The 10,762-nt window shown below is 43.2% G+C and overlaps 1 protein-coding gene across 4 annotated transcripts in view; it reads left to right on the top strand.

Annotated features, from left to right (window-relative positions):
- Positions 1-221: 221 nt before the first annotated feature.
- The window catches only part of CDC14A (cell division cycle 14A), a 169,613-nt gene continuing 159,072 nt past the window's right edge, over positions 222-10,762 (top strand). For all 4 annotated transcript variants that reach the window (XM_023191294.2, XM_023191296.3, XM_023191293.3 and 1 more), the window contains exons 1-2: positions 222-758; positions 1,517-1,607. In XM_023191294.2, coding sequence (XP_023047062.1) covers positions 710-758; positions 1,517-1,607 — 140 coding nt within the window. In that variant the 5' untranslated portion in view covers positions 222-709. The remainder of the gene's footprint in view (positions 759-1,516; positions 1,608-10,762) is intronic.

Genomic DNA, 10,762 nt, shown 5'->3' with positions numbered 1-10,762 from the left:
GGCCGAGGGCCCCATTTCCTGAACAGCAATTGGTGGACGGCAACAAAGCCTTAGCAACTGGCTCCTAGTGACCCGCGGGGTGCCTGGTAACTGGGGCTGCTGCGGAGAAAGGAGCCGGGCTGTCCCTTTAAGGGATGGCCGCGGAGTCCTGAAAGTGGAGGGGGCTGAGGGAGGGCGGGGAGGAAGGTCTAGGGGCGGACCCAGAGGGAGGAGGAGGAGGAAGAGTAACTGCTGAAAGGAGGTGGCGAAGGAGGAGTCGGAGCAGCTGCTGCCAGCCCGCGGGCACTGAAGTCCTGCCGGCTGCCGCTCGAGTAGCCACGGGCGCGATCGAGACCAGACGTCTCCTCCTCCATGATCACTTTGGAAGCCGGGGGAAGACTTTGCCCTGCCGTGAGAGCTGGTCTGCGTTTCCCAGGCGCGGCGACGGCGGAGCAGCAGCTGCAGCAGCCGGGTCCAAATAGGAGCGGCCACAGCCAGGGGCGTGTGCGCCCCGCGCGGAGCGGGCTCGGGTTCCCCTCGGAATGTCCCCGGGGCGCCCGGCGCGCTGACCCCGAAGCCGCCTCCGCCCTCGGCGCCTGCTGCCTCCCTCGGCCAGGCTTGGTGTTCGGGACTGTGAGCTTCCTGGCTCCTGGGCAGTGGGGAAGCCCCCGGAGGCGAGTGACCTCAGCTGGCCACGACCCAGCCCTCCCCAGTGCGTATCTCGCTTAAGATGGCAGCGGAGTCAGGGGAACTAATCGGGGCTTGTGAGTTCATGAAAGGTGAGGAGCAGCTGCCCCGCATCTTCCAACGCTCTTTTGCCCCCAACTCTTCACTTCCCGCGCCACTGTCCCCACCTTCCCCTGAGGCTGCCAGTGTCCTGCAGCCGCTGCGCGCGCTCTCGTCCCCTCTCGGGACTCTCCTTTCTCCGAGGACCCCCTGCTTCCGGCTTCCCTTTCTTGTGTCCCTTGCTCCCTCTGCAGTTCCCTCGGATGGCTTCTCGGCCTCGTAATGGGACAGCACCGGCTTCTGCCCGGATTCCGGCACTCAGCAGCTCATGGGGAGCCTGCTCCGGTTGCTCACCGGTCTCCTTTACTCCAACATCGCAGGCTTCGGTTTTCGGGACACCCACAACCACACCCCCTAAGTCTCTCTCCCTTCCTCTTTTTCAAATCTCCGAAGCCGCATGGGGGAGGCTCACCTCTTTCTTCCCCTTCTCGCAGCTGCTGAGGTCTGGAGATTTGGGAACCAAACTTGCACCTCCAGTTCTGCGGGTACCCCCCTCTCCTGGCTACTCCGCTGGCCTGAAACAAGGGAAATGTGGGTGCTCTGCACCCCGCTGAGTTCCTCTGTCAGGTCTTCCTCATGCCTAACTGTTGTGCTCTTGAGTCTCTAGCTTTCTGGGAGAGATGAGGTTTCTGCAAGAATTCCACGTGTTGATGGGGTCTTTAAATTGGATCCTTCGTATGTTATCACCCCCCTTCACTTCCACTTCCCTACTTCTCATATGTTTTTTCTGTCTTTTAAACCTGTCTTTCAGATCGGTTGTATTTTGCTACTTTAAGGAATAGACCAAAAAGCACAGTAAATACCCACTATTTCTCCATCGATGAGGAGCTGGTCTATGAAAAGTAAGTTTCTGTTTTGTTTTTTTCTCTTGGCCATTCAGCTTGTTCTTTGACGAGGAAACACTTTGCACTTTTATTCATTTTCCCCCAGTGATTCGACTAACAATACCAATGTTTTAAGGCTCGGGTGCGTGGGGAGAAGTTCAGGGAAAATTGATAGAATTTGAACCTTTCAACACCTCAGTTCTTTTAGACATCTATCTGTTTTAGTTCTTCCAGACATCTATCTGTTTTAGTTCTTCCTACCACCACAGCAAACAGCAACTGGAGATTCCTAACACTCCCCAGAGTAGGACCAGGGAGACACACTATCATTGCCAGACTCTGTAATTGGCCTGTGAATCAGTCACTAAGTATTTATGGAGTGGCCATAGGGTACAGGGCAGTGCATGTATTACAGGTGCTTGAGCTTTATAGTTTACAAGGCTTCTCTTCTATCTCAGGATGTTTTTGTTTGTGCAGCTTTTTTTCAGAAAGTGGGACACATTAACTGCAGGGAGCTGTATCAGAGTCACATCTATGACTAACATTTTATCTGACATATTATTGATTCTTTTATTTGGGTACCCCAAACTTTTTGATATTATTTTCTTTGCTTCTGATGAAATGATGTAGCTGTCCTGATTTATTTTCTTTGACTACTTTGCTTCTGTGGGATTGGGATTTGAGAGTGTAAAATAAAAGTAGGGAACTGTTTCCTGTAAAAGACCACTAATCTACAGGAAAAAGATATCTTAATACTTTAGGTATAGCAAAACATTAATTGAACAGAGATAAATCTTTATTCAATATAAGTATCAGATAATAAGAAATAAGGCTGAATTGACTTGGTTATATACTTTTATGAAAAGAGCTGGTGTTTCAGAGGAGTCTAATATATTCTGTTTTAAATGTTTAAATTTTCTTTCTTGTTATCTTTACCAAATGTGCAGATAAATGAACACAGTTAAATGAATCATTATTAGCTTCCTTGGACTTGTGTTGTTAGAAAGGTTATTGGCAGTTCTGCCTAAGGATTTGTGGGTACTACCAGGTCTTCGAAGAGTGAGTGTTCTGGACCTTCAACAGCATATCTTTTATTTGGGGGGAAACAATCTTTGTCACTTCATCATAGAGGTTCTTGAAATTGAGGTCTGCGACGTTTCTCTTAGTGGTGCTGGGAGGAGGATGCTTCTTGAATGGCTAAAGTAAGAGTGGGAATGAAAGAGCCCTTTGCTGCTAGCAGCTCATGAATGCCCAGAGTTGCTGAGGCAAAGAGGTCTGAGTCTCTGGTGTCAGATTACGGCTCTGCTTCTAGACAGAATGGAGTTATGTGCGGCTGTGTACCTGGATGATGTCACTGCCAGCAGTGTTTATTCAGTGTTCACTCTGTTGTTGGGAATGTGCATTGATGTGCCTGTGTTTTTGTGATTTTAGGGTTTGGGGGTCTCTCATGAGTCTGAGAGTGGGGATGGTGTATAAGTCATTATGTTCAATTCTACAGTAACTTACATGCCAGAGGTCGTTAATATGTTAATATGTCATTGAATGAGCTCTAGCCATGGAGATCTGAGTCACTTCTCTTGGGATTGCTAGGTGATAGATGTAGCAGAAAATTAAGCCAACTAAACACTGTGCATGATGGCTTTTTGATTTTAATATTGATAGATGAGGAAAATGTTTAATGTGATTTTCATGTTGGTATTTTGGGATATGCCTACAAATCACATTTCTCTTGTAGTCTACTGTTTTTCTGGTATTTTACAAGGAAAGACTTGCTGGAGAAACCATCCAATTTATATTGTGAGTTTGAATTGACATTTGAAATATGATGAGGACTCCAGCCTGGGCAGAGTGTGTACTTTTCTTAGTTTGAACTTACCCTTCTGTGCCACAGTAATGGCTGTGGCTCTGAAACCTCCAACTCCATCTTTTTTGTTACCCCGACATATTACATGATGCTAGGTGATGCAGAGAATAAAACAATGTTGAATGCACATGTTACTTTCAAAGAGCTCCAAGCCTGTAGGGAAAATAACAGGACTGCAGTTTGAGGTATAGGAAAGATATCTGCCAAAAGAGAAGTACAATCTCTATGCTAGGAGAGGAATTCACAAGGGGTTGGGGACACATCTGGTGAAGGGGTTCAGCAAAGGCTTCGTGGAAGAGTTAATTTTGACTTGAAGGATGGACAAGGTCTTATCAGGCAGAGATGTGAGAGGAGGGATCTTAGAAAACAGCAAGTGTGAGGAGGGGAGAGCCTTGGGACGTGTGTTCAGGGAACAGTAAGTCCTCCAGTTTTCCTGGTGTGTATTCAGGGAACATGTAGGGGATGGAGAATGTGAAGTTGAAAGGTTGGCTGGGGACAGAATGAATGTCAGGCTGAGAAACCTGCTGTTTCTTTGGTACACCATGGGACTCTTGAGGGATTTGGGGCAGCCATGGTATGACTTGATCTGTGCTAATTACAAATAATGGGAATCATTTATTGAGCATTTAAATGTATGCCATATACTGTTCTAGCTGCTCATAACTATTAATTCATTTTGTTTTCACAACAATTCTATGAGGCAGGCACTATTATCCTTATTGTACAAAAAAGGCATAGAGAGGCTGGGTCACTTGCCCAAGGTCACAGAAGTAAAAGTAGCATAGCTGGAGTTTGAAACCAAGTCATCTAGTTGCAGAGGGCATATATCCTTCTCAGAAAATTAATACAGTAGCATCACTTAAGATGGGCTGTTGAGGAGATAAGAGCCCACTTAAAAAAATTCAGAGGGGATCAGGCATGGTGGCCCTTGCCTGTAATGACAGCAATTTGGGAGGCCGAGGTGGGTGGATCACGAGGCTGGGAATTCAAGACCAGCCTGGCCAATGTGGTGAAACCCCATCTCTACTAAAAATACAAAAATTAGCTGGGCATGGTGGCACGTTCCTATAATCCCAGCAACTCCGGAGGCTGATGCAGAATTGCTTGAACCAGGACCTGGGAGGCGGAGGTTGCAGTGAGCTGCGATCGCACCACTGCACTCCAGCCTGGGCTACAGAGCAAGATTCTGTCTAAAAAAAAAAAAAAAAAAAAAAAAAAAAAATTCAGAGGGAAGAAACAAGTACCTGGATTAGGATGGTAACAATGGTGATGGACAGAAGAGATCTTAAGCCATGTGACCTGGCAACACAGGAGGGTGGGGTGGAGGGGTGCTGAGGAAAAAGGGGAGTCAAAGAATTCCTTAAGACGGCTTGGGTTGTGGTGAGCCTGCTGGAGCTCTTAACTGAAATAAGGAAGGAGGGTGGAATAATTGGCTTTGGTGGGAAGATCAGGCATTCCATTTTGGTCAGACTGAATTTAAGCAATTTAAGGGATATTTATGTCGCTGTTAGATATCACATATATTTGAGGTTCTTAAATTTGGTAATTTTCCCAAAGAGACAATAAAGCTGAGAGAATGATGAGATTTCTGGGAAGACAGAGAAGGCCTCAAGGTCTGTATTTCACAGGTAGGGCCAGGATGAGAGGAGCAAGGGAAGGTGGAAGTATGCAACAAAGAGGTGGACAAACACTGAAGGGGAGAGGAGAAAGGGAGAAGGACTGACTCCATCTCGTCAGCTCCACGTTGGGGAAGTATAGAATGAGAGAGACTGCAAAGCCCCTAGAAGGACCTCTAGTAACCTGGGCTCTGTCTGGAGGATGTCCTACGGCGAGAAAGATCTTGACTGTCACATCATAATATGCATGTCTCTGAGGAGAGGAATATATTTATATTCATTATCACACAGGACTTTGTACTGTGTAATTATTTGCTGAATGTTTAAATTAAATGCTGCTTTTCCAGCTGGGTGTGCTTGTAGTCCCAGCTACTCTTGAGGCTGAGGTGACAGGATTGCTTGAGGCCCGCAGTTGAACTGAAAAGCCAGCCTGCCAGCCTGAGCAACATAGTGAGACCCCATCTCTTAAAAAAAAAAAAAAAGAAAGAAAGAAATGCTGCTTTTCTGGCTAAATTATCACCTTAGAAGCGATTGTTTTTGAATCAGGAAGTAGACTCTTTAAATATTAGGCTGTGGATATTTTGGGCACAGCTGTGTTTTGTGCAGATGTTTCTTTAGTTATGAAAGGAGGACAGCATTCCATGATGAAATGTCAACCTTCTGAGATGCTGGTGGAGAAAATTTAATGAGGTGGCCTCATGAGGTAGGGGTATTAAGAGTGAACGTTTGAATTATCTGCTTGATTTTTTAAAACAGAACTTATTACTATAAACGCCTGAGCAGATTTAATAAAATGAGGATGATAAGAAATCATACTTTGTCCTTGGGTTATGATTTCACAGGTCAGAGTTAAAATCAGAGTATAGGCTAACACACTAGCGGTACAAAAATAACTCCACAAAAAGGGAGCCTTTCAAAGAAGATTTATCTGCATTTGATTAAACTACAAATAACACACAACTCCCTGGAAAGGCTTGTTCTTTGGTATTGGAATTGGGCCTCGTAATCCAAATAGACACTTACTTTTTATTTATTTTTTTTAATTATACTTTAAGTTCTAGGGTACATGTGCACAATGTGCAGGTTTGTTACATATGTATACATGTGCCATGTTGGTGTGCTGTACCCATTAACTCATCGTTTATATTAGGTATATCTCCTAATGCTATCCTTCCCCTCTCCCCCCACCCCATGACAGGCCCCGGTGTGTGATGTTCCCCTTTCTGTGTCCAAGTGTTCTCATTGTTCAATTCCCACCTATGAGTGAGAACATGCGGTATTTGGTTTTCTGTCCTTGTGATAGTTTGCTGAGAATGATGGTTTCCAGCTTCATCCACGTCCCTACAAAGGACATGAACTCATCATTTTTTATGGCTGCATAGTATTCCACAGTGTATATGTGCCACATTTTCTTAATCCAGTCTATCATTGGTGGACATTTGGGTTGATTCCAAGTCTTTGCTATTGTGAATAGTGCCGCAATAAACATACGTGTGCATGTCGACACTTACTTTTAATAACTTGGCTCACTTTTTGTGTGGCTAAAAAGTTAGTGAAATCAAATATATTAATTGTTATGACATCTGTGTGCCCCTCCTAGTGCTGGTCATGGGTGTAGGGTTGGATGTTAATGGCATAGAAAGCTAGTTTGCTGGGAAGGATAGTGTATAGGGTCTTCATTTTCAGCCTGTCCATTGTCATTTCTTCTCTTTTTGAGTTGTGAAGGAAAGGTATTGAAAATACAGGAAAGAGCTCTTTAGGGAGAAACTTTAGGGACTGAATTTTAAGCAGTTTCTGAAGTGACTTAAAGGATTTCACCAAATGTTTTAGCATGTTAAGAATGAACAGCCGCTAATGAGAAATAATTAGCTAAATGGAAGATTTAAATAATTTAAAACATTCAATTTTCATTTAAACTTAATTAAAGCAGCCTGATATTAATGTATCCAGGAAGTTTTGGATAAATAATTTATAGAAAAATGATTTCTTTTATCTTGTCTGTAGCATAGTTTTGAGTTAAAATGTGAACATAGAACATTTTTGAGAGAAGTATGGAAAAACTACTCTTGCCTAGAAATATTTGTGGGAATGAGTATTTAGGTTAGAGGTAGGTCAGGAGAAACCCTTTTGGTTTTTTAATTTTTATTTCAAATTAAATGTGTAGCAAGTGGGATAATTTAATGGAAGGTTGAATGCCACTTAAGCATATACACACATACACATATATATGATCTTATAGAGTCTTACGGTCATCATTTAGAACCTCAGTTCTCATTATAAATTATTATGATGTGGACAGAAGAGGAGATTTGGTTGAATCTCGAGACAAATTTCATTGTGGGAATAATAATAATAAAGCCATAGCAGCAGCAGCAGCAACAGCAGCTAACACGTATAGCCTTGTGCCAGGCAGTGTTCTAAGTGGTTTACACACACACATTAACTCAATCCTCAGAACAAGCCTAGGAGTTAGATGCTGTTATTATCACTACTTAACAAAGGAGGAAACAGGGGCCCAGAAAGGGAAGTATATTGCCTAAGGTCACTGAGCTGGTAAGGCAGAGCAGGGATGTAAGCCAGAGGCAGTCCGCCCTGGAGTCAAGGCATTTCCCAGTTGGCCTGAGACTGAGGCCAATGGGGAGGATATGGGACACCTTTGCCCCTTCCTGACAGACTTGATCCCTCTAACTTAGGTGGTGACGGCTCTTGGGGGAAATGTGCCACTGACAGTATATGCACAAACTATGACCAGCTCCTATCTGGTAGTGTGTGGTGGTAATTTAAAAATTTTTCTTTGTAATTTCACTTTTGGGGGGTGTAATTTTGCCTTTTTTTTTTTTTTCCTATCAGTGCGCTACCAAAAAGAAAGAGAGGAAAGAAATTGAGTTAATTGTAGGACATGTGAAAACGAAAGAAGCCCAGTTTTTATAAGCCTAAGATAACTGCTTTTGTAGACTGTCTGGTGAAATGTTCTGGCTGCTTGCCTGGTGTAACTTAACGTGAATTTTTTTTTTTTTTATGGTATTCTCCAAAAAAACTCTCAGAAAACTGTTTAGTTTTTAAAAGATGGTAGTTTATAGTTTCTTCCCCTCTTTTTCTTCTCTTCATCTAAACCTTGGAGAAGTAAAATTGTTCATGGCTGCTTTTTTTCACCTTTTTTTTTTTTTTTTTTTGAGTTGGAGTCTCGCTCTGTTGCCCAGGCTGGAGTGCAGTGGTGTGATCTTGGCTCACTACAACCTCCGCCTCCTGGGTTCAACTGATCCTCGTGCCTCAGCCTCCTGAGTAGCTGGGATTACAGGCACGCACGACCACACCCAGCTATTGTGTTTTTTTTTTTTTTTTTTTTTTTGTATTTTTAGAAGAGATGGGGTTTCACCATGTTGGCCAGGATAGTCTTGATCTCCTGACCTCGTGATCTGCCTGTCTCAGCCTCCCAAAGTGCTAGGATTACGGGCGTGAACCACCGTGCCTAGCCTTTTTCACCTTCTGTTTTGAGCATATGACAGCCAATGTTATGATGTAGTATATGTTAAGAGGAAGTAGATATATCTGTGTACATTCACAGTTAGTTCTTTTTTTTTTTTTTTGAGACAGAGTCTTGCTCTGTCACCCAGGCTGGAGTGCAGTGGGGCAATCTCGGCTCACTGCAACCTCCACCTCCTGGGTTCAAGCGATTCATCCACCTCAGCCTCCCAAATAGCTGGGATTATGGGTGCATGCCACCATGCCTCGCTAATTTTTGTACTTTTTGTAGAGACAGGGTTTCACCATGTGGGCCAGGCTGGTTTGAACTCCTGGCCTTAAATGATCTGCCTGCCGCGGCCTCCCAAAGTGCTGGGATTACAGGCATGAGCCACCGCGCCTGGCCCACAGTTCTTAATTCTGTAATCCAGGGGAATCAAATTTACCTTCTAGATACTGATTTATTTAAATATCTGCTGTTTTGACCTCTTAGGCATTCGGTGTAGAGTTGATCTCTAATCTTCATAATGATAAATTATTACTCCATTCTTTCAGTTTGCTTGAGATAAGGCTGTGAAAACATGAAATTTAGCCAAGGTGCTAAGGCGAGTTATCTTAACAGGGGTAGTCGTAATCATGCAGCCTGAGAGAGAGCTCCAAGTGGGCTGCAGGAGATCCCAGTGGGGAGCTGTCAGCCTTCCAAGTTCTTTCTGGCCAGGTCACCACAGGGCGGCTTCATTATTTTGTTTGAAGTAGATTCCTAAGACATCAGATGTTCTCATTTGTAAGTTCATAAACACATTCCCAAGCCAGAAATAAATGACTTTTACTTAGCCACAGCTCAGTACACCTTTGTGCTTAAAAAAAAAAAAAAAAAAAAAAAAAAACACCAAAAAACAAAAACAAGAACAAAAACCTGAAAAACGAAAACACAAAAAAGCCTTACAAAACTCTTGACACATTTTTATGGGAAGTGAAAAGCATAACTTAAAATTTCATAAGTGGTTGAAAATTGCTATACAAGAAACTTAGTATTTAGATGGGATCGATTTTGATGCAGAACACTGCGCTAATGCTTTAGGAGATATGTATATGTAAAGAACGAAGTGGAAACACATACAGTACAGGATAATACATGACCAAAACTGCAAATGTATGTGTTAGGAGTTCAAGAAAGGAAGAGATTGTTGCTACCCAGGGTGATAAGAACTGAGCTAGTTTTTGAAGGGTGTATAATAGCAAAGAGTACATTTTATGATCTCTCTGAAGACCAGTACTACCTGTTTTTGCTCACCATTATGTCCCAACACCTAGCACTGTGCCTGGCATAGATATGGGGCTCTAGTAATTTTAGTTGAATGAATGAATGAGTGAGTGAGTGAATGAGGAAGAAAGGAAAGAAAAAGATTTCAGGCAGAGTCCGGAGAAAAGGCACAAGAGGTGTTTGGGAATAGCAAGATTCTATTAGAGGAGGTGTAATAATATATGAGTGGAGAGGAGTGACAGGTCACAGCAGCAGTCACTTAGTTGGGGACTGGATTGTGGAAAACTGTTTGGATGTCAGTAAGTTGTGCTTGCTTGTAAATGGCAGAGAGTGACCAGGGCTCTACTTTAGGACGAGTGCTGCCATCGCTCGAAGGTGGGGTCAGTTAGGCTATGGCAGAATTGGATTAGGGTTATAGCAGTGGGGAACAGAAAGGCCAGATGGGGAGAGGCTAGAAAGAATCGATTGACTGGATTTGGGACTGACCAGATGAGGGTAGGGAGGAGGAAGCAAAGGTCAATTCAAAGTTTCTGGCTTGGGTGACTGGGAGAGAGTGAACCTTTAAATAGGTGAGGTATGTAAATCAGAAGGAAACTGCCTTTTTGCTATTCTGTTTTGCTTTGAGGATTGGAGATAGGAAGTAAAAAGGGGATCATTATAATGGAGTCTTTGTCTTTTGTGATCTTTAAGCAGAAAATAGACCGTGCCTGTCCTAGATATTTAAAATGTGGGGAGGTAAGTGGCACAACTGATCTCAAGTTCCTTTCTGGCTTTGTGATTTGAGCTGAATTTTTTATACTTAATTGTGAAATTCATTGTGTCTTAGAAAGATTTTTTAAAAAATTTTTCAAAGAATATTGCTTTTCTACAATGAAGAAATTCAAACCTACAGTGCTATAAATTTTTAATTGGCATAATTTTGTATATGCAGTTTTAAATGCTAATATTTTTAAATCATACATGAGCA

This window comes from Piliocolobus tephrosceles, chromosome 1 (assembly GCF_002776525.5).
Source record: "Piliocolobus tephrosceles isolate RC106 chromosome 1, ASM277652v3, whole genome shotgun sequence".
Lineage (NCBI taxonomy): Eukaryota > Metazoa > Chordata > Mammalia > Primates > Cercopithecidae > Piliocolobus > Piliocolobus tephrosceles.
Note: the sequence above shows the minus strand (reverse complement) of the source record. Positions and strands in the feature narration are given on the sequence as shown.